The sequence below is a fragment of the Staurois parvus genome, unplaced genomic scaffold (genome assembly GCF_062004578.1).
Source record: "Staurois parvus isolate SC_StPar_1 unplaced genomic scaffold, SC_StPar_1.0 ptg000350l, whole genome shotgun sequence".
In the NCBI taxonomy this organism is placed as follows: Eukaryota; Metazoa; Chordata; class Amphibia; order Anura; family Ranidae; genus Staurois; species Staurois parvus.
Genome location: NW_028318146.1, coordinates 3,545,629 through 3,568,220, shown reverse-complemented (window position 1 = coordinate 3,568,220; position 22,592 = coordinate 3,545,629). Strand labels below are relative to the sequence as shown.

The 22,592-nt window shown below is 41.2% G+C and overlaps 1 protein-coding gene across 8 annotated transcripts in view; it reads left to right on the top strand.

The window, feature by feature from the left end:
* SHANK2 (SH3 and multiple ankyrin repeat domains 2) overlaps positions 1-22,592 on the top strand; it is a 791,629-nt gene that overhangs the window by 574,797 nt on the left and 194,240 nt on the right. For all 8 annotated transcript variants that reach the window (XM_089684605.1, XM_089684599.1, XM_089684598.1 and 5 more), the window contains one exon: positions 9,961-10,085. In XM_089684605.1, the coding sequence (XP_089540731.1) occupies positions 9,961-10,085 (125 nt within the window). The remainder of the gene's footprint in view (positions 1-9,960; positions 10,086-22,592) is intronic.

The following is a 22,592-nucleotide window of genomic DNA, read 5'->3' as shown; positions in this document are numbered from 1 at the left end:
AAAAATTGATGTTTTGATAAGAACGTCATCATTTGATAAAATAACACATAGTTAAAAACAACTGAAACAGCTTAGTGAATTGACGCTTAAAGCTGAAATCAGGGCAATCAGTTAATATAGAGTTGAAATACATATAGTTTACCTTTTAAGATTTTTTATTTCTGTCCATCCATTCCTGAGAATTACTTAGCAATCGCAGGCAGCACAGCCAGGTCATGGAACTGACTTTTCTCTGCTGCAGTTAAGCCTGGTCACCAATCTGCCCCCAGCTTGTCATTAGACAGTGAAGGAGGAACAGGAGTCATCCCTCTGCTGTCTCCACCTGTCAGCATGTTCCTCGTTAGCAGGTTGGCATATGTAGCACAACTGATTGGCTCCTAGTACTGCCCCTTCCTCTTCCATTACAAGCTTCTCTGTATAAGAAATTAGTGCTTTAAATAACATGAAAATAGAAACAATATGTGTGTGTTTTTTTTAGTATAAAAATAACCTTGAGATGTTTTTATTTTATATATTAACTGCAGTGCATGGCAACGTATAAGCTTGAAAGCCTCTGGTGCAGTTTTTTTTGGGTCAGTAGTATTTTAATGATGTGAAATAATGCGACTCAGCGGGAATGTGGGACCTGTACATGAGCAGATGCCAGAGGGATGCATGTACAGGTGTTGATGATGTCTTCTAGGATCCAGCAGCAGTGCGCGGGTGGGTGGGGTGTAGGCACAAGCAGATTTATTATTGACTTTTCTAGAAGACGTCAATTGATCCCTCAGCCCAGCATTTGCCAGTCCTCTGGGTCTTTACGAGACTTCATTTCCAGCAGGCTGCTGTTTACTGCTTATAAAACATTCAGAGGGCTACTTTGTGTCATAAAGTAAATTGGCTAGCACTGACCTAGGGGATGTCAAACGACACTGACGCCTGCCATGAAGTGAAGCCATTATTCCAGCACACAGGCTTGCAAATCAGGTAGCGTAAATCAAGCTGTGTGAAGAGGCCAATGCATTCTCTATGTAGAACTCCATTTGTAGATATTAAATACACTATTGAGAAAAGTTAAAAGAAAGCTGAAAAAAGGAGGGGCATCTGTTTCCTTTTTGGCTGTATCGTTTGGTAAGAAAAATAAAGCTCTGGAAAGTTTTGGGGTCTGTGGATATGAAAGTTTGTGCTGCTGCACTGCACCTCTTTTGTAGGCATCAGCCTGTATAGCCAGTGCAGCTTGGTTCAGCAATCATCATCTCCCTATACATGAGACACCTGTAGCTCAGGTATTGCCGCTGCTCAGTGTCAAGAAAAGGGTGCTTTGTTGGTGCATAATCTGACCGCATAAAATCACCAGTGCAGTTTACGATAGTAAACAACCCCGTTTTGTTAAAAAAATAAAACAGTTACTGTTTATTATTATTATACAGGATTTATATAGCGCCAACGGTTTGCTCAGCGCTTTACATTATAGTGGGAGACAATACAGTAACGATACAGTTCAATACAAGAGGGATTTGAGGGCCCTGCTCCTTGGAGCTTACAATCTAGGAGGGAGGGTTTAATGGTACAATAGGTAATAACTGTGGGGGATGGAGTGGTTGGAAGAGTAGAGGAATCCAGTATTAGCAGAGGGCGGGATAGGCTTCCCTGAAGAGATAGGTTTTCAGTGATCGTCTAAAAGTAAGTAGAGTAGGCAATAGTCTGATAGATTGGGGTAGGGAGTTCCAGAGGATGGGGGACTCCCTGGAGAAGTCCTGGAGGTGAGCATGTAAGGAGGAGATAAGGGAGCTAGAGAGTAGGAGGTCTTGCGAGGAGCTGAGAGTACGGTTTGGGTGATATTTAGAGACAAGATCAATTATGTAATTTGGGCAGTGTTGTGGACAGCTTTATATGTCATTGTTAGTGTTTTAAATTTTATCCGTTGGGCAACTGGGAGCCAATGGAGGGATTGGTAGAGAGGGGTGGCAGATACAGAATGGTTAGTAAGGTGGATGAGTCTGGCAGCAGCGTTCATGATGGACTGGAGTGGGGATAGCCTGCGATGAGGTAGGCCAATGAGGGGTGATATGAAAAGGGAGTGAATAAGTTGCTTAGTGGTTTCCGGGGTTAGGAATGGTCGTATCTTGGAGATGTTGCGGAGGTGAAGTCTACATGATTTTGTCAGCGATTGGATCTGGGTCTGGAAAGACAGATGGGAGTCTAGGATTACACCTAGTACCCTGGCATGAGGGGATGGACTGATGATTGTGTTATCGATATTTATGGTGAAGTCAGTGGAGGGGGCACGGGCTGGGGGAATACTAAGAGCTCAGTTTTGGAAAGATTGAGTTTGAGGAAGTGGAGTGACATCCAAGCCGATATGTCACTTAGTAGGCTAGTGATGCGAGTGGAGACTGAAGGGGTGAGGTGAAGTGTAGACAGATAGATTTGCGTGTCATCAGCATAGAGATGGTAATTGAAGCTGTGGGAGTTAATCAAGTGACCAAGGGACGAGGTGTAGATGGAGAAGAGAAGGGGTCCAAGGACAGAACCTTGAGGAACCCCTACAGAGAGAGGGAATAAAGAGGAGGTGGCAGCATTATAGGTAACACTGAAGGAGCGCTGCTATAGATAGGAGGAGAACCAGGAGAGAGCGGAGTCTCTGAGGCCAAGAGAGTGTAGTTTTTTAAGGAGGAGGGGATGTTCAACCGTATCAAAAGCCACGGAGAGGTTGAGTAGTAGTAGTGTTGAATAGTGGCCGTTGGTTTTAGCAGTTAGTAGATCATTAGAGAGTTTTAGTAGGGCAGTTTCAGTGGAGTGTAGAGGGCGGAAGCCAGACTGTAAAGGGTCGAGAAGGTTGTTGTCGGTGAGGTGGGAGCTCAGATGATTGTAGACTAAGCGTTCTAGGAGTTTAGAGGTAAATGGCAGCAGGGAGATGGGTCTTAGGTTGTTCAGGTTGGTGGGGTCCAGGGAGGGTTTTTTAAGTATGGGAGTGATGTGCGCGTGCTTTAGAGGGGAGAGGAAGGCACCTGTAGAGAGGGAAAGATGAAGATGTGAGTGAGGGAGCATAGGATGGAAGAGGAGGGTGACTGAAGGAGTTGTGAGGGGACAGGGTCCAGGGGGCAGGTGGTGAGGCGGGCTTCTGAGAAAACCTTAGGGACCTCTTTGATAGTAGCGAGGTCAAAAGAGGAAAGTGTTGAGGGAGGTATAGTATGAGGAATGCTAAGTGGGGTGGATGTCTGTGTAGTGGCGATGTCCCTACGAATTGCGTCAATCTTGTTTTTGAAGTGGTTTGCAATCTCGTGGGCAGTGAGTGAGGTGCTAGGTGGCGGTGGAGGCAGAGAAAGTAGAGAGTTAAAAGTAGAGAAGAGCCGATGAGGACTGGAAGAGAAGGTATTAATGAGAGTTTATAATGTCTCCCTGTCTTATAATATTCAGGCCCATGTGGAAAGATTAAATCAGTACCTCCTCCACATCCTATAGTTGAGCTGGTATGAAGCTGGACAAAAAAAACTCCTTTGAAGCAATAAGAATTTACACAGGTCTAAGTGGTGCTGTCATTCAACGTGATGCATTACGTTAGGGGAACATTTAGAATTTATTAGGGCATCCAGTATCACAACTGCTATTCCCTTGAAAGCAGAGACAGTAAAAGAGGTAATTGTGTTTGGAGATTTAAACCGCTTCCTATATTAAAATCAGCTTTTTTTTTGTTAAGGTTTGTGAGTGGGAAGCTGACATGAGTAGTTCCCCTTATTTAGTAAGCACTGACATGTACCACTGTGTTTTAGATCAATGGTTCTCAACCAACGGACCATGGCCCACTGCTGGGCCATGGCCTCCCCTTTCCTGAGCTTCCAGGCAGCTGCAGATTCCTTAACCTCCAACAGTGCCTCTCCACTCCCATAGTGCCCCCAACCTCCCATAGTGGTCAACAGACCCCCTGAGAGTCCTCAGACTCCATGTGTTACCCAGCCTTCCACAGTGGCCCCTGGCCTGCTTGCAGAGCCTCCAGCCTTCCATCGTGCCCCCAACCTCCAACTGTCCCACAGTGCCCCCAACCTCCCCCAGTGCTCCCTACTCCCCTCCAGAAATCGCATCTCCTACAGAGCTTCAAAGTCTGCTGCAGCCCTCTTAACTCACTCTTCATCCTCCCCACACCCAGCCCCATCCAGAGCCTTCCAGCATTTAAGTTCATGTTTTGCATTCCCATCATTTGAATGTATGAGTATAAACTTGATGTTGAGACATGGAAGGCTTTGGAAGACTTTACCAGGCCCTGGTCTCAAAAAGATTGAGAACCACTGTTTCAGTACATAGAAGCACTGTCACCAGTCTGTGACCCCTTAACATATACACACATTTAGGCCTAAAGCTAGATAGTATGTTTTTGGATTGTGGGAGGATGTCTGAGCTCCAAGATGGAAGTTGTATGTAGGTCAGATATGGATACTCTTGTGCTTTTGTTAGAATGTAGCAGTCATAGAGATAAACACTAAGCCACTGTTCTGCCCATGAGCTGACACTATAGGATTGAAGACAGCCAATGCTATATATACATATTTAAGTGCAGTGCATGCCAATGTAAGCATGTAGATGTATAATTGACATCACCGGTCTTAAGAAACAGATTCACAGATTTTGCTACAGTTCACCATACTCGTTACAACTTCTGTACAATTCCCTTTAGATTTACCAAAACTAGGTAGCATGAGGACTTATCTAGACTTTCCAATGAATTAATTAATATCCAGTCAGGCAGGCCATGATACTGCATATTGTTGGTAGACTGCACAGTCAGATTGTAATGTGTGTGGTGGGTCTACAGCTTTACAAAGAGGAAGCTGTTAGAGCTCTGACCATCTTACCAGAGGATTAAACAGTTGCAGCTGCACAGCAGGCTCCCTATGCACTCTTTCTATAATAGGCTGTTATTAATATTTGCTATGCTTATACTATAGGAGAAAGAAAACTCAATTTCTGGTTCCCCTCAGGGCACAAGCACCCAGCAGCCTACTGGTTTACTCTTAATATAATGTATGTCAAAGGGATGTGGAAATACTTGCACCAGTGACCTACATACAGGAGGCCCCTATTCTATGGGAGCAATGCATATTCAGAAAAATTAAGGTTGACAGCTCACTAGGAATTCTTGACATTACTGTAGCACCACAGGATATGGTTTGTGTCCCCTAGTGAGCTCATATGCTGTATGTTCAGCCAATAAAAAAAAAGCTTTGCAGGCATTAGTTTGTAGTTATGAATATTTTAGCTGGCCATTGCACACTGAGGCGCAGTTGACAAGGAAGTTATATACACACAAAATAACATGAAGGAATATTATATAGTATATATGCATGGAGAAATAATCCCTTAATTAGAAGATTAGGCAGAACATTTAGTTCAATAAGCATAGCTTTATTGAAGAAGAAATCTAACTAAAGAACAGAATATTGTTTTAAGCTGTTGAAATCACTAAACATGACCAGTCAACACTGCTGCCTAATCTGCTTGTACTATGAGAGAGACTAGTAAGCCATGTCATTACAGACTATCCTAAGGAATCCATAAATCCCATTATTATTTTTACTTCTTTGCTTTATTTAAACCTTGTTTTGGCAAAACGGGGCTGCAAAACATATAATAAACATACTGAAGACATTATGGGGTAAATTCACTAAAGGTTACCGCATGAGATAACACGGTCACGTGACTCATTTGCATAAATTATTGCATGAGATAATAAAAGAGTCAGTTCATCAAAGTAAAATATTGAATGTGAGGTAAATACCGCACATTTGTTAAAATAGTGAGATAAATACCACAAAAAAATTAGATAAATCATTAACCACTTGCCCTCCAGAGGATTTACCCCCCCTTCCTGACCAGGCCATTTTTTGCCCTCCGGCGCTGCGTTACATTGACTGACAATTGCGCGGTCATGCAAAGCTGCACCCAAATTAAATTTGCATACTTTTTTCCCCACAAATAGAGCTTTCTTTCGGTGGTATTTGATCACCTCTGAGTTTTTTATTTTCTGTGCTATAAACAAAAAAAGACCGACAATTTTGAGAAAAAAAACTATAATTTTGACTTTTTGCTATTAAACATGTCCAATAAAAAAAATTTAAAAAATAAATCTCATCATAAATTTAGGGCAAAATGTATTCTGCTACACTGTGTAAATTTAATGGTTTAGTTTTTTTTTTTTAATTATTATTATTTTTTACTAGTAATGGCGGTGATCAGCGACTTATAGCGGGACTGCAGTGGGCATTCTGACACTGGGGGGAACTGACTTGGTGTCAATAACATCCCCAGTAACACCAATACAGTGATCAGTGCTAATAAAAAACACTGATACTGTACTAATGACACTGGGCAGGAAGGGGTTAACATGTGGGGTGGTCAAAGGGTTAACTGTGTGCTATGTGTGCTTTACTGTGAGGCTGTGTGTGTGCTTTCCACTGTAGGCACACTGCTTTGTATGGCTCTGCTATGCTGTCAATCACCGGGACCTGGTGATAGACAGCTGAGGTCGCAAATGGCTTGCCCATGCCCCCTACCCGGAAATGCAAAATTACGTATATCTACGTGATTTTGCGCAGCCGTGCCGCCCTGTAGCAGTATTTCTGCTATAGGGCGGCAGGTAAGTAGTTAAAGTCAATTTGCTGGCGGTATTTTAGAAATGTACAAAATAACAATTAGAGGAACTCTGCACTGGTCAGAAAGTGAAAAATATACAATGCATCAGTGTAAAAATTTAACATTTCATCAGATGGAGATCATTTTGTGAATGAAAGCACACTACAGTGATTTCATAGTATTGCTGTGTGCATTCCTGTGCAGTGTTAGCCTGCGTAAAAAAAAATTGTGAAAAAAACACCAAAAATTACTCAAAATTTAAGAGTTAAATATCGTAAAACATAAATATTTAACACAGTCGGCATGTTTTTAAGTGAATTGACTGCTTTTGAAATAAATACTGCATGAGTTAATTTAACAAAAAAATCCATGTGGTATTTATCTCTTAGTGAATTGACCCCTATAACACAAGAGAGATTCGGGAAATGAGAATGAAACAAATGGATTCACCATGTGGAAGGAGAGTGAACAAATTATTCTAATGGTTTAGTAAAGTGACAAGGGGTGTTTGCCAGCTGCACCATCAAGTTGTAGTGTGGAAATGGTTTGAATACAACATGAGGGAGGGAAGAGAACAGGGGAGCAAAAAAAAAAGAATAGAATGGAGAAGATAAATAGGAGGGGTAAATAGAGTTTTTAACCTCAACCACTGAAACAAAGTAATGAGTTTAAAATGCCAACTTTTTTTCCTAGTTTTGGTAGAGTGGTAAGCAGTGGGAACCCCTGTCAAGCTCCCATTAGGGAGATTCATTCTGTGTTTGTACTGGTGACCATTGTCATCCAAACGTTTGAGTTGTCACCAGAATAGTAGAGCGATAATATTCTAATGGGGAGAAATGCTTCAATGCCAACAATCTAAGAGGCGATTCCTCACATTTCTTGTTGTGTCTACAGGAGTTTTTCAACTTTTTTTTCGTCAAGGCATACATTAGAATTATGCACAATCTTGAGGCACCCCATTCTAAAATGTTAAAAACTAAACTAATAGTTTTACATAATGCAGCAACATCCACACACACAGGACCCAAGATTAGAAGTGATTTTTTCTTTCAAAGCAAATACACATTTGCACACTGGTACTGACTAATATTCAAGTGATTCTTTTTTCCCTCGGTTTCTCTCCTTCATTCAGCTAATGTGATCCCAGTGCTGGTGGAGGACACTTGTTAGGACACCAGTAGCTGAACATGTGCAATTGTAATGGTGTGCAATGAAAGCCTGTGGCTTTGTGTAACTAAAGGCAGGCTTCATCCACCTGCTGGCTTCTCTGCAATTTATAGGCATTTTGCCAAGACACACCTGAAGGTACCCCAGGGTGCCCTGGGCACCCTGGTTGAAAAATGCTGGTCTAGAGGACAGGAAGTCATGATAAATATTTTCATTGACACACGGATGGCTAAAGAAATCTGAAAGGGATTTTAACATTTCCCTAATTATCCAAAACTAAAAAAAGGTTTGGCTTCAGATATACTTTAACCACCACCCGCCATATAAGGAAATGATGGGCAGGCGGTTGCTGATTGCATGTAAACAAGGAAATGCAAGCTATTGGCAGTGTTCTCCTCACGCTGATAGAAGAGCCAGTAAGCAGCATTCATCAGAGGGGACACCTACACTGATCATCAGGGCACTGATGATCAGTGTAGCCTCATCAGTGCCACCTGTCAGTGCCCATCAATGCCACATACCAGTGCACTTCAATACCACATATCAGTGCCTGCCAATGCACATCAATGCCACATATCAGTGCCCATCAGAGCTGCCTTTCAGTGACGCCTATCAATGACGCCTGTCAGTGCCGCCTAACAGTTCCAATCATTGCTACCTATCAGTGCCAGTCAGTGCCGCCTATCAGTGCCATATATGAGTGCTGCCTTTCAGTGCCCATCAGTGATGCCTGTCAATGCCCACCAATAATGCCTGTCAGTGCCTCCTCATCAGTGCCGCCTATCAGTGCCCATCACTGCAGCCTCATTAGCGCACATCAGTGAAGGAGAAAAATTACTTATTTACAAAATTTTATAACGGAAACTAAGAAAAAACTTTTTTTTTTCAACATTTTCAGTCTTTTTTAGTTTGTTTAGCAAAAAATAAAAAACCCATTGGTGATTAATTACCACCAAAATAAATTTCTATATGTCTCAAAAAAAAGCTACAAATTTTGTTTCAGTAGTGTTGCATGACTGCGCATTTGTCATTTAAATTGCGGCAGCGCTGAAAGCTGAAAATTGGCCTGGGCAGGAAGGGGGTAAAAGTGCCCTGTAGGTAAGTGGTTAAATATCTGAGAGTGAATGTGCTCTAATACCTGAGTACTAAATAATAGATGCAGTTCGCTAATATAGCCATTCAGAAGGCATCTTATACTCCTCTGACATCAGCGCAGAGGATTCTTATTGGTTCCTATAGGTTACTACTCTTAATGCCTCATGCACACTGAGCACTTAACACTGCCGTTAGGGGCATCTGGTATTTTGTTTTTTCTGCCTCTAAACAGCCCCGCATATTAGGCTATGTGTCTATGCACACATAGGCGTTTAGAGGCAGAGAAAACCCCCACAGCTAGGACCAGCAGCGTTTTGGCAGAAAAAACACTTCATGCATGTAAACACATCTAAATGTGTGTTAACGCTAGGTACATGTAGCACATAAGTGTTAGTTCAGTCAGTGGCCAAAGTAAGCTATTATTCTGGCCAATGAAATGAATTAACAGGCATCAAGTGTTTTTTCTGCCAATCGCTGCTGCCGGGAAGAAAGGAGTCTAGAAGAGATGGCCAAACATCCAGTGAGCATGAGGCCTAAGTACATTGTCTGCAATAAGGCCATATATGTCTCTTATGAAGTGAAGCCACTTAAATGTATGTCCAGTCAGAACACAGTACTGTTAAAAACCCAACTTGAGTGCTTTTCCTTCCCTACCTTCTACAAAATCAGAAAAAAAAGGTTTTGGTTTGACCTACACATTAAGTGAAACACCTGAGGCTGTTGCCCAAAGTTGTGTACCAGCTCCAGGGCTCTTCTTCATATTTTTTCTTTTGTTTTCAGTAAGTCACAGACCTGGAACAAACACAAAGTCAGTGGAGTCAGAACTCCTGCTTTTCATATTGGTCCAGTAGATATTTGTACCCACCTCCTACTGAATAACAAACACTAAGTGAACTTTTTCCAGGTTCAGACCTGCCTAATATGTGACATGTTCATAGGAAGGAGATGAGCACACATGGGACAAATTGTATCTGTAAAATCTGAGGCTACAGATCACTTTTCCCACCCGTTTGTTACTTACTAAGACTTCTTGGTCTGAAACAAATTCTCTGGAGTCTTGTGGGTTAAGTGATTTTTTTTCTTCCCTCTTAGCGGACACTCCTATTGAGGAATTTAACCCTACACCGGCCTTCCCTGCTCTGCAGTACCTGGAATCAGTGGATGAGGATGGGGTGGCATGGCAAGCCGGCCTGAGGACTGGAGACTTCCTTATAGAGGTAAGCAACATCATGGGTTTCTTTTTTAAGTTCTGCAAAATCACAAAATGTCTATTACAAATCCACCCTCTCTTGGCTGTTGAAAGCTGATTAGTTGCCACGGGTCACTGCTACCTTCATTGTGATACTAAAAGATGTCAGTTACCTCTAAGAGGGTGCCTGGACATGGAGGAGATTCTTCATAATGCTACATTGATAAGGTAACATGTTGTCTCTGAGGCTGTCAGTGTCCAGATTAATATGACAGTATAATATAAATTTCACTCTGAGCACAGCTATGTTTATAATTATCTACGCCAACCAAGCACAAAGCAACGTCCGAAGTTCCTGGCTTCATGCTGCTTTCTGCTATGTGTGACAGATTTGAATAAAAGGTACTGAACTGCAGATTTTCAGCAAGAATCTGTAAAAAGCAGTTTCTAAATATTTTAGTCTGCCTTGCCATGCTTGATCTTGCTTCGAATGTAACAGATTTGCATTAAATGAGCCCAGATTTGTTGTAATAATTCTGTATATCAAAGCTTGTGTTCAGCATGTAATTTTGGATGTTATTCATTGATTTCTCTAGCGATCCGTGTGTTAAAGCTGATTTGCTGGAAGAAGATCATGTAAATTTGCTTGCTTTACTGAAGCTTGATGTTTTGTTCAGTGTACTGTGGAGCAGTATGGCAGTGTTGTGTAGATCGTAAAAATGATAAGTGACCGTGGAGTGATTTCCAACCACAGTGAACTGGATATGGGAAGCCTTTCCAAAGTTTGCAGGATGTGCAGAGTAGACACCGTAAAATAAATGTTTGATCAGTGGCGGTGGTGTTCTTGCACAGTCATATTATGGTGTTGTACCATGATGTTTGCGTTTACACTTGATTGATTAGGTTATTATTGGTACAGTTATAGGATAAAGGCGTGCTTCAGTGCTGGATGCTTGCTTGATGATCTGGGATTTAGGTGCACTGACATTTTGCTGTAATAAATTGTAAAGGGTTTGATGCTTTGCTAAATATTTTTTACGAGTAGATGTTAAAGCAGAACTACACTGCATCTGAGCACCATAAACCAAAAATGCTATTTCATTTATTTTTAATGTTCAAAACAAACTCCCCCATCCATCCTTGTCTACATGCTTTATTTTGACCAAGGGCAGATGATCCATGTAGAATTTACTTCCTGGAAGGCATCTTCAATTAGCTGAGGCGTGCAAGCAGGAGGGTGTGTTTAGCTAAGAAAACTCCCCCTCCCCTACTTCACTCCTGAAAACTTCTGGGATGTATGACATCATTTGCCTAGGCATAGAAACCAGAAAGTACTTGAAGAAATGTAAAAAATAAAGTTTAAAACAAGTAAATATGAAATACTTTCTTATCTATTTATTAATGCTAGCAACATAAGGATTACAAATATTCAGTGTTGATTGGAAAAGTGAAGTTCTGCTTTAAAACTAAGAAACTAAATAAATCATGAGTTGAAGCCTGAAGATGTGTTCCTAGCATGATTAAAGTATAAAGCCAAAATGTTATTTCTTAAAGGTTTGCATGGAGTAGGGACATGTTCAAAACCTTATTAAGTTATTTATTGTTGCCTTTTCCCACCGAGGAGATTCACCTTAATTATTTGTCCTGGTGAATGTTGTCACTGGGACAGAAAGAGATAGGAAATGGTCCTGGTGAAAATTGTCCTGGTGGCTATTGTCCAGGTAACTATTGTCACTGAGACAGAAAGTGATGCGAAATCCTGCATGTTACAGTTTTCAGGGGAAATCTTTGGGTGGGGACACTTATTCTGGTGACAACTATCCAAAAGTAGATTCCCTTCCCTTTGGATGTGTCCCTGGGACAAGAAGTGCAGCGATATCATCCCAGTGGCACACACAGATGATTTAACCCTTTCATACTCTATCAAAAAAAAAAAAGGCCTATAGATATACTTTAATTATGGTAAACTAGATCACTTTCTTTTTTTGTCGGAGGGAGAACAATATAATCAGCTGAGGATGTTGCTGAAGTCACTTGGTAAACCTTTTGTGTTTTTACATTTAGTGAGCTGTCACCAGAAACTGCAGATATTAAAAAGGCTGTTCAAGCTTCTTGGAAGCATCAAAATCAGAGCCCACTGTATAATGCAAACCTTGACTTACCTCCCACACTAGTAGGGCAGTGTGGCCACTTATCACTTTTCTGTAGGTGTCTGAATAATAGGTTTATTGGCAAACAGCGTTACTTTAATGTGTCTGAGTGTTTATTCTATGATGAATATAATTGCTTTGGTTTATTCATTTATGTTGTCTTTGTTCTATCTCTGATAGATTTTCTCATGTACCCCATAATGTGTGTTAATCAGCTTTTATTCATACTTTTCTATGGGATTTCCATGAATGACTTTTCTCCTTGGTGTGTAGGCCACATGACCGCATTTCCTTTTCCCCTCTCCCTCTCTATTTGCTTGGCACAACTTGTCCATAAAATGACACAGAGCATTTATACAGTTGACAGGTACTGAAGCAATGCATTGTGGGAAGCAACGTCATCAGCAGCTTGGCCTGTCATACACCAGATGAAAGGATGTAAACTGGGGTATTTAAAGATGACAGAATCGTGCAATAAAGTCATTTTGAAAAATATAGAAGATGGCTTGCAAAATACAAGGTGCAATGCATAGACCAGGCACGTCTCATTTGCTGTAATACACCTCGGCTTAATCAGTAGAGACAAAAAGAATGTGTGGTAACCAATTAAAATTTGACTTTCACTAATCTGACTGAAGTAAGCTGAAACTGAATTGCTTGCTATAGGTCTGTAGATCTTTAGGTTAAGGGGAACCAGTCATGATTGGGAATATGGAATAGTCCTAATATAATTCAATCTTAACTATTATAGCTGTACAAATTATTTATATTTGACCACTTATTTTCTTTGTTAGTACCTGACAGCTCAGTGCGCCAGGGGTTGAGAAGTCAATTGAAGTCACGGCCCTATCAGTTGCCTGACCTGACACCCTGCTTCCCAAAGTATGAGCATACTGTGTGAGTTCAGGCAAGTGAGAGGGCAGCAACAGTCAAACACTTTGTTGTCTGACTCTCAAGTTACAGAGTCAGAGAAACCAAGTAAAGCTAAATACCGAGGCAAATATGTTTGCCATAAGCAACTAATTATTAAGAGTCTTGCAAATATCCAGTCACAACTGGTTCTCTTAAAGGCCTTCAGTGGCATACTCAAAGTATTTCAGCGGCAGTAGCTGTTTCTTTAAAGTCTGACTTTATTCTCCTTATCATAAAGTCCAGGAATCAAATAACAGAATTTTCTTTCTATCGACTTATGCACATCTAACACAGAACTACACAATGCTTAATGATTCCATGGAATTGTGAACAAAACGGGTTACATTGTTATTGTACAGCAGAAATTCATTCCTCCAGCATCCAATTAGTGAGTGATTTAATGGCTAATAGGAAAATGGGCAGACAAGATGGGCCATGTGGTCCTTAACCATCCAGTGTTCTCATACAATTAACTAGTGTGAGCATTCCAACATGGCTGCCCTCGTGGTGGAGGTGCCGGGGCTTGGGTTGCCATGGAGACAGGAACAGTAATCCTGGGTGCTGAATTTAGCTGTTTGATACTGAGCTAAGGAAGTGGTTGATATGCAGCATGCCAGATAGAAATGAAGGTTAAGAGATGTTTGGCATTTTGCTGTTTGTTTCTGCACACAGGAGATGGAGTATGGAGAATTTTGCGGTGCTCAGCTGATCGTCATCTATCATTATCTGTACTCTTTAGATCCAGCAGGGAAAATGATGTATCTGTATTGTATCATGGAGTATTTTCAGTAGTCAGGCTTTGGTAAGGCAGTGCAAAGAGCAATGAAAGGTATGAAGGGTTCTAACTCAGCAACCAGATACATTTCAGTATGCAGTCAGACCAGTGCAAGCTGATTGGTTACTGTGAGTGTCTATACTTTTTACATTGCTCATTGCCTTACAGAAAGATACTTGTGATGCTTACATAAAATCAAAGAGGAACTAACGTACCATGCCTTGCGTGTGCACTGTGTCTCTGTATAGAGACCTCCATCTTGGAAGAGGCAGGGTTTTACGTCCTCATGTCAGTCTCCATCAAAGAGAACAGTGAGCAGCAGAGTACAGACACCATCAAATCTCCTGAGACTAGCAGTCAAATGCTGCAGTGCCTTAGATCACACACTGCAGATATACAGCTATGAGGCTGTAGGCACAGTCTAGACATCCTCACATATTAGGAAGTCAGGTGTGAGGGCACTTCTACCTTCCTCAATGACAGCTCCATCCAATATTCACACCTGGAGGCTAACAATGCTTCCCACAGATCAGAATAACAACAGGGATGGTCTACACTCAGGATAAAATCCATTATAATAGAATTCTTTCTTGAGGAACATGTACAGTGCTAAAAAAACAGCCCATGTGTTTCAGACGATTAGTCCTTAGTCATGGCACATATGCATGTACCCTGCTATTTTTCTGCAGGAATTCAAGACAAATGGCAAAATTTTTCAAGGTAATGTGTAGACATGCCTAACATTTTATAGATGTCCTCAATGATCACTTATTGAGTTCAGTTTCACTTTGAGGCCCAGCTCTGGGCAAAAAACATTCCCCTCCCATTCCCCTTTAACAAATCCTGCCACATATTTATTTTTACTTGGTGAAGCAAATTATACTCACCTGAGTGCCCCCCCCCCCCCATCCAGGACCGCAGATGCGCTGGAAACTGCCGGTCCCCTTTACTCCCCTCAGACTGCTGCCAGTTCTCTTCTAAGTCTTGAAAGAACCCCTCCACTGGACAGCCATAGGGAATTGTCCACGTCACTCAGGCAGTTTTATCCCAGAGTTGGGTTTTCAAGGAATGAGCATCTGCCTTCTTACAATGCTGGGACCAAAACACTACTCCATATGTAAAATGTACCATATACTATATATACAGGTAAAATGTTATATACTTACATCACATGCTTTCATCCTCCATTTTTTATTTTACCTCTGAGATTATTCTTGCTTTTGTATCTAACATTCAGCGAAGGTCCTTCTTCAGCATAATCTTCCTCATCAGTATTCCAAATATTGTACAGGGGCAATGCTATTACTTTGGTCTATGTACAAAATTATTCATCAATCATCATGAAGCTTCATTTGTCATGTAAGTGCTCATGTTGCCATTGTGTACAGATCCTTCTCTATTATGTCATTATGCTGCTGAGTTTTAGTAATTCAACGTTGTTTTTTGTTATCAGCAAAAATAGCAACATTGCCGCCCCTTACATATAACAGGTTTTTAATATTAAAAAAATAAAGTGAAGGAAGACTTTTTGATGTCAGCATTAGCTTTCCTGGATTAGCAGCTTAAAAAAAAAACTTTGCCTGGAGACGCTGTTCAAAAATAAACACTCTGCAAACTAGAAATGGTCTCTGAGAGGGAAAGCCAATATTTCATATTATCAGCCTTTGTGCGTTAATGTCCTGTAGTTGTGAAAGAGAAGACTGTGTTTTGATATGGAGAGGTGAGTAGTACACAATGTGACCTGAGTGTTCCGTGTTAGGACCATTAACAGTAAACTTCTATTTTCACCTTCCAAGCTATTCTCACAATTGAATGGTGAGAAAACTGCCTCCCTTACATGGAGCTCACTTTGTGTTACCTTTTGGCTAGACTTGGAAGACTTCATTGAGGGTGGCTACATAAATTATTTTACAAGGAGACAATGTGTGTGTGTGTATATATATATATATATATATATATATATATATATAATCTCCCAGAAGTGAGTCCACCCCTCACATTTTTGTAAATCTTTTATTATATACTGTATTTTCATGTGACAACACTGAAGAATTTACACTTTGCTACAGTGTAAAGTAGTGAGTGTACAGCTTGTATAACAGTGTAAATTTGCTGTCCCCTCAAAATAGCTCAACACACAGCCATTAATGTCTAAACCGCTGGCAACAAAGGTGAGTACACCCCTAAGTGAAAATGTCCTAATTGGGCCCAATTAGCCATTTTCCCACCCCAATGTCATGTGACTCGTTAGTGTTACAAGGTCTCAGCTGTGAATGGGGAGCAGGTGTGTTAAATTTATCTGAGTCATTTTCTAGCAAATCGTTTATTAAACAGGAATGTCTGATGTTTCTGATTCTTTTGGATGATGTCATCTATAAGTCTTTCAAGAGTAAGACGAGCTACGTTTTGGGGCTTTGTAAACCATTTTATAGACCTTGGCTTTCCCAGAATTGGCCTTTTTTTCTGAGATGAGACATGATGTCCAATCTGCAAAGTCTGCAGGAAGAAGCAAGCCAAGCTGGCTTTAAAATTTACACCAAGAACATGCAAGTGAATAATTGGACCAACAGAGGGTTCATCTTGATGGCACAGAAATAGTTACATTGATATTGAGGACAACTTCTGCTTCCCATCTCCTAGACGATCACAGCGGAAGTGGGAGTGGGTAACTGTCAAATTGGGGAACCCGCTCCCCAAAAGGTGCCAATACTTAATGGGGTGCAGGGAACAAAGTCTTAAAGCGGAACTTCCCCTTTTGGGTGGAGCTCAGCTTTAAGAAAAAGTTGTATATTCAATGATGTCCTTGGAAAGCTAATTCTTGAATGGGAGTGTCTATGTTCATTCTTATCATCTGATGCACTTGCAGGGTTCTAATAATAAAGGATTCAGTGGTGGCATCCGTTTAGACGTAATTAACCTTTGAGCAGTATCTCAGTAAAAATATAAATCCTTATGGCAGAGGATGCCTACAATTTTACTTATATCGGACTTCTAGGAAAGCCAGTGAGCCAGTCACACAAGCAGGAAATGACATTTCTGGGGACCAGCTGTGTTCAAAAGGCCCTATAGGTTGCCATATTGCATTGAATGTTACAAAAAAATAACAATTCAGATTGAAAAGGGAAGGTCAATTTAAAAAACATTAAATTGCCACCTCCGCAACATCTCCAAAATACGCACGTTCCTAACTCCAGAAACCACAAAGCAACTCATTCACTGCCTTATCATCTCCCGACTTGACTATTGCAACTCCCTCCTCGCCGGCCTACCGCAACACAGGCTATCCCCGCTTCAGTCTATCCTGAATTCTGCGGCCAGACTCATCCACCTTACCAACCACTCCGTATCCGCCACCCCCCTCTGCCAATCCCTCCACTGGCTTCCGATTGCCCAACGCATAAAATTCAAAATAATAACATTAACGTACATAGCTGTTCATAACACTGCCCCAAACTACATCACCGATCTGATATCCATCTACCACCCAAACCGCACTCTCCGCTCCTCACAAGACCTCCTTCTCTTCAGTTCCCTGGTCTCCTCCTCCCATGCCCGTCTCCAGGACTTCTCCAGGGCTTCCCCCATCCTCTGGAACTCACTACCCCAATCCATCAGACTGTCACCTTCCCTCCTCACCTTCAGGCACACCCTGAAAACCCACCTCTTCAGAGAAGCCTACCTCGCCCTTACCTAATTTGCTGATCTCCTCCTACCACTCCATCCCCCACAGCTATTTCCTCCTGTACCACTATCCCCTCCCTCCTTGATTGTAAGCTCCAAGGAGCAGGGCCCTCGAGCCCCTCGTGTATTGTATTGTATTGTTACTGTACTGTCTCGTGTACTGTCTCCCATTATAATGTACAGCGCTGAGCAAACCGTTGGCGCTATATAAATACTGTATAATAATAATAATATGGCTGTTGCTATTGTGTAACAATTGTATATGAGATAGTATTATAAATATTTTTATTTTCTATGTTTTTTGGGGGGGTTTTTCACGAAAGTGGAGTAACTCCTTAATAATGAATGCTAGTTAAGGTGGTCATATATAGATAAAATGTCATTTGAAATAAATCATTGAAAGAGTGTTCGCTTTTTTAATCGTTAGTGGGGACAAATCAGCATTTGTTTTTGACCTTAGCAATTGGAAAAAAATGTTCAAACTAATCAATTTCTAACAGTGAATGTGGTTATCATTCGGGAGTGCATTTGTTTCAAAATTCAATTTTAAAAGCAAATGAAATTTTGAAGTACTATTGAACAACATTCGCAAAGTCATCGAATGTAATGAGAATGTTTGTACAAATGTTTGTTTTAAAATCTACTAGCCTTTAGCCTTTGTGCAGCAGAGCTTGCAGTTACTGAGAATTTTTATTAGTCCCTGCTGGCCCCCCCTGCACAGTTTATAATTTATATTATACAGACATAGCAACAGCCATTGTGATACTGCACAGAATAGTAAATGGAACTTTTGCCTCAAGTAATTGGCTAAGAATGATACTTGTCATTTCTGGTGTCTGTGTGTTGTATGTCCCTTTGTTTTTTTCTATGCTACAGTTCTACTAAAATCTAACTCGTCTTAAAGTGGAAGTCTGAAGAAAAAAAATAAAAACTTCCCCATGCAAGTTAATGACATAATATTCTAGTATGCATATTATGACAGATTTACCTTAAAATGAAGTTCTCCAGCAGCCTGCTGTCACATCTGACAGGGCTTCCATCCTCACCAGTCTTCCTTCTGAGTTTGTGGGCTCCAACCATTTGAATGGCCAAGCCGCGATGACGCACTCCCATGTATGCGCATTGGAGCCACAACTCGCAAGACCTCCTACTCTCTAGCTCCCTTATCTCCTCCTGCCATGCTCATCTCCAAGACTTCTCCAGGGCGTCACCCATCCTCTGGAACTCCCTACCCCATTCTGTCAGACTATCACCTACTCTACTTACCTTTAGGCGATCATTGAAAACCTATCTCTTCAGGGAAGCCTACCCCGCCCTCTGCTAATACTGGTATCCTCTACGCTTCCAACCACTCCATCCCCCACAGTTTTACCTATTGTACCACTCACCCCTCCCTCCTAGATTGTAAGCTCCAAGGAGCAGGCCCTCAACTCCCTCTTGTATTGAACTGTATTGTTACTGTATTGTCTCCCATAAATCCTATATAAATCCTGTATAATAATAATAATAACTCTCTGAAATACTGCGTGTGCCATCACTTCAGAGCACTGTGTGCATGCGGCAGTGGTGTCACTGGCTGCAGAAATAGTGACTATCTCCTAAACTGTGCTCATTGAGGAGATATTCCTTGTACCTACCGGTTAGCTTACCTGTAGGCACAAGTCACTAAGCTGTGTTTACTACTGCTTTAAAAATACTCCCCCCCTTCTAGCACCTAGGAAAGGTTTAAAAACTCAAAGAGGACATTACAAAGAGGCAGAAAAACACACTGAGAAATGATTTTATGGAAAATAGATTACAACCTATAAGTATGTTTATGGATTATATTTGGAGAATAGGAAAATTGTTTAGTGTCACTTTAAGGGCCAGTTCACACCTAAACATAAATTAAACATAAATTAAAATGCACAAAAGTGCTTTAAAAAAGGATGTGCATTGCCTTCCATTGATGTGCGCTGACGCACATTTTTTTTTTTTGCATGTTAAATTGCTATGCATTTTGCAGGATTTTCCTGCTTGTGGGTTGAAAGAAGGTTTGAGAGAACACATTTTCGTTTTTGGATGGAATTGGCAAACAAAATGTCTAACATAGCAGCCTGCACATGGATTGCAAACTCATCTATTTCTATAAACACTGCCATTGAGACACCTCACTAACCAGCTCTCCACCACACACTCTCTCCTTCCCCTCTAGGATGACTTCCATATGGGTCCTTGTAAGGGACAAAATAAGAAAAAGCATCCCCCCCCCAATAGGCTTTCGGTACATTTTTGTGTGCTGACATGGATTGTGTTGACATTAAAATGCATACATGTAGCATTTTAACAGAATGCACTACACATGACTCCAGCATTGTGGTGTGAACAGGAAAATGGAAAGCATGGAAAACAATTGTTTTCTATGTGTCCATGTGGTGACCTGCATTTTTCCAGTAAACACAGGCCAACACAGTATATGTAAATAGGCCCTAAGTGTTTGTTATCCTATTCAGACAGCTCTGTGGTTAGTAACCCCTTCTTTGTACCTGTCATGTTCATGTTTAATGAGCCAGTACAAGCAATGGAAGAGATCACAATGCAGTGAGTACCCAGGGACAACTCGATGGGCACAGCTCAGTCCAGGAGCCACAGATAGCCATGTTCATTGCTTTGCTTAGGTGTTAATGTGAAACATGCTTTTACTGCAGGTGATACTAGATAATGAACCGTCCTCTGTAACCTGGAACTAGCCGTGTGGAACATCTTGTACTGCTAGTGAATTTCTCACCTCGCTTCCTCCCCCACACACACGGAGTGTTGTGCTGGTACTCTGCCCACTGCATCATATTATTCAGATAACGGCATGGGCGCACAGACATTGCTCACCAGTATGTTCCAGGCCTAGAGAAGGATTTTAATGGAAGAGAAGAGTTGTCTTTAGCAACCAGTATGTTTGATTCAAAGGAAACCCTGCCCTGGGAGACCTATGGATGCTGACATTGCTTCTGAAAATGCAAGTTGCCTGGCAGTCCTTGATGTCATTACTTTGCTTTACTAACGCTGAGTATGCAGACTAGAAGTGCAAAGTGAGTCGGAGCTCCTAATCTGTATACTTATTTCAGGTCAGTAAGTCAAAGAACTGAAGCCACTGTATCATCATTACAGCCATACAAGTAGCATTTGCAGGTATGGCAGTATCAATAGTTTTCTAAGTACAGGTTTTCTTTGAAGAGCTTGTACTGAAGAATGAACAAAAAAAATGGTTCATATGTGGTCTCTCCTACCTAGCATGCCATGAATTAGGACAGCATATTGAGCTCATTAATGTGCTTCTGCTCCTTCATTGACCTATCACAGGCTGAGGTGGGTCCTGAACCCGGGTGTATTCCTTAGCTACAGTAAAATCCTAAAGCCCAACCTTGGACAGCTCAAAGATGAATCCTTGCAGTGGGGCTGCGCCTGCACTGTACTGGTAATAGCTTGTTTTGTTTAGGATAGAGGAGAAAACGTTTACCTGATCATTTGCTCTCCCTGGCAGGTGGCGCTTACCCATCAGTGGACTGTCCCTCAGCATCATCATGTTCCGTGCAGGGCTGCGGACCCTGCTTTGGAGCATGGGGTAGAAAATGCTGGGGGGTCTGGCCTAACTGCGGGAAGGAGCGGAGGATCGGGATGAATACTTTTTTTTCTTTTTTTTTACCTAGACAAAAAATGAGCAATTAACCCTTGCAGTGCAGGCACAACCCCACTACAAGGGATATTTTATTAGTTGCCTAGAGGTGGGCTTTAAACAAGGTCAAGTACTGGCTTGTATTGTCTATCAGGGTGGCGGCTGTTGGATCACAAGACTGGCTGAACACAATTACAAATCTTTTATCAGCTGCAACATGTCACATATACTTATTTTAATTCTGTATTTCATTGTTTGGCTAGCGTTCAGTTTCAAAACTTTCCTAGCTTTTCTGGGTTTTTTTTGGAAATCTTTATATTTATTACATATACAGTAATGGGCAGACGTTGCCTGTTTTATTGTGTTTCTGGTAAAATGAAAATGCAGTTTCACAATCTGAGTTACTAGCAGGCAGCTCTAAATCAGTCCTATTTTATCTTTCTTCAGGACATTAAAGGGTGACTCCACCTAAAATGAATGTTTACACTTTGGCTGGTCATTGGAGAGGTTTGAACTAGTCACAATCTGCTTTTAACAAGTGTACAATGCCACACATGCATTTTGGTGCACCACAGATGTAAACCATATTTGCTTTGTATTGAAAAAAAACTGCTGTACCACTATTAAAACCTGAATTCTGGGATGTTGGCAGCCCATTCAAAAAACAATAGACCATCTTTCCACGATGCACAATGTGCTGTAATGTACCACAGTGCAGTGGATCTGTGTGAATGGGTCCTTGGACAGCTAAGCAAAAACCACACTTGAATCAACTTGCTATACTGAAATTCAGTGGATTTACTTCAGAGCTGCTTCCTGAATCTCAGCCAGTGGCACAGCTACAATGCTTCCTAATTTAAATAATTCATGGGGCCTCTTCAAAGGACTTGTCTATACTGCATGATACAATTTTACCTAAAACACATAAAGCTTTGTGCTTTTACTGTAGACCTCCATCCTGTGCAGATTTTATAAAATCAAGTTGCTGCTACATAATAAATTAAAAATGTAAGTAGTTTGAATTTGCCAAAAGTTGGGTTAAGCTGTATTGTGCAAGAAAAGCTTTTCCTGTTATATATGACTGTTGCCCATATTTACATCTTCGTTCATGCTGCGTAAGGTTATTGAAGCAAAACAGTGGAACCTCCTTAGAGTTTTGCAGCTGAAACTTCTGCCTGATAATGGCATTGTCTCTGACAAGCAATCAGGTTGGAGTTTCTGAGCAATTTTAGGTTCAGCCCATCTTATGTTGAAGTCATATTTTCCACTCCTAGCTAGTGCTCAGTCCACATTTCTATGTGCAGTGCTAACCATTAATGTAATATTTGGTTGTAACCCAGAATATTCATTGTCTTCTACTCTGGTCAT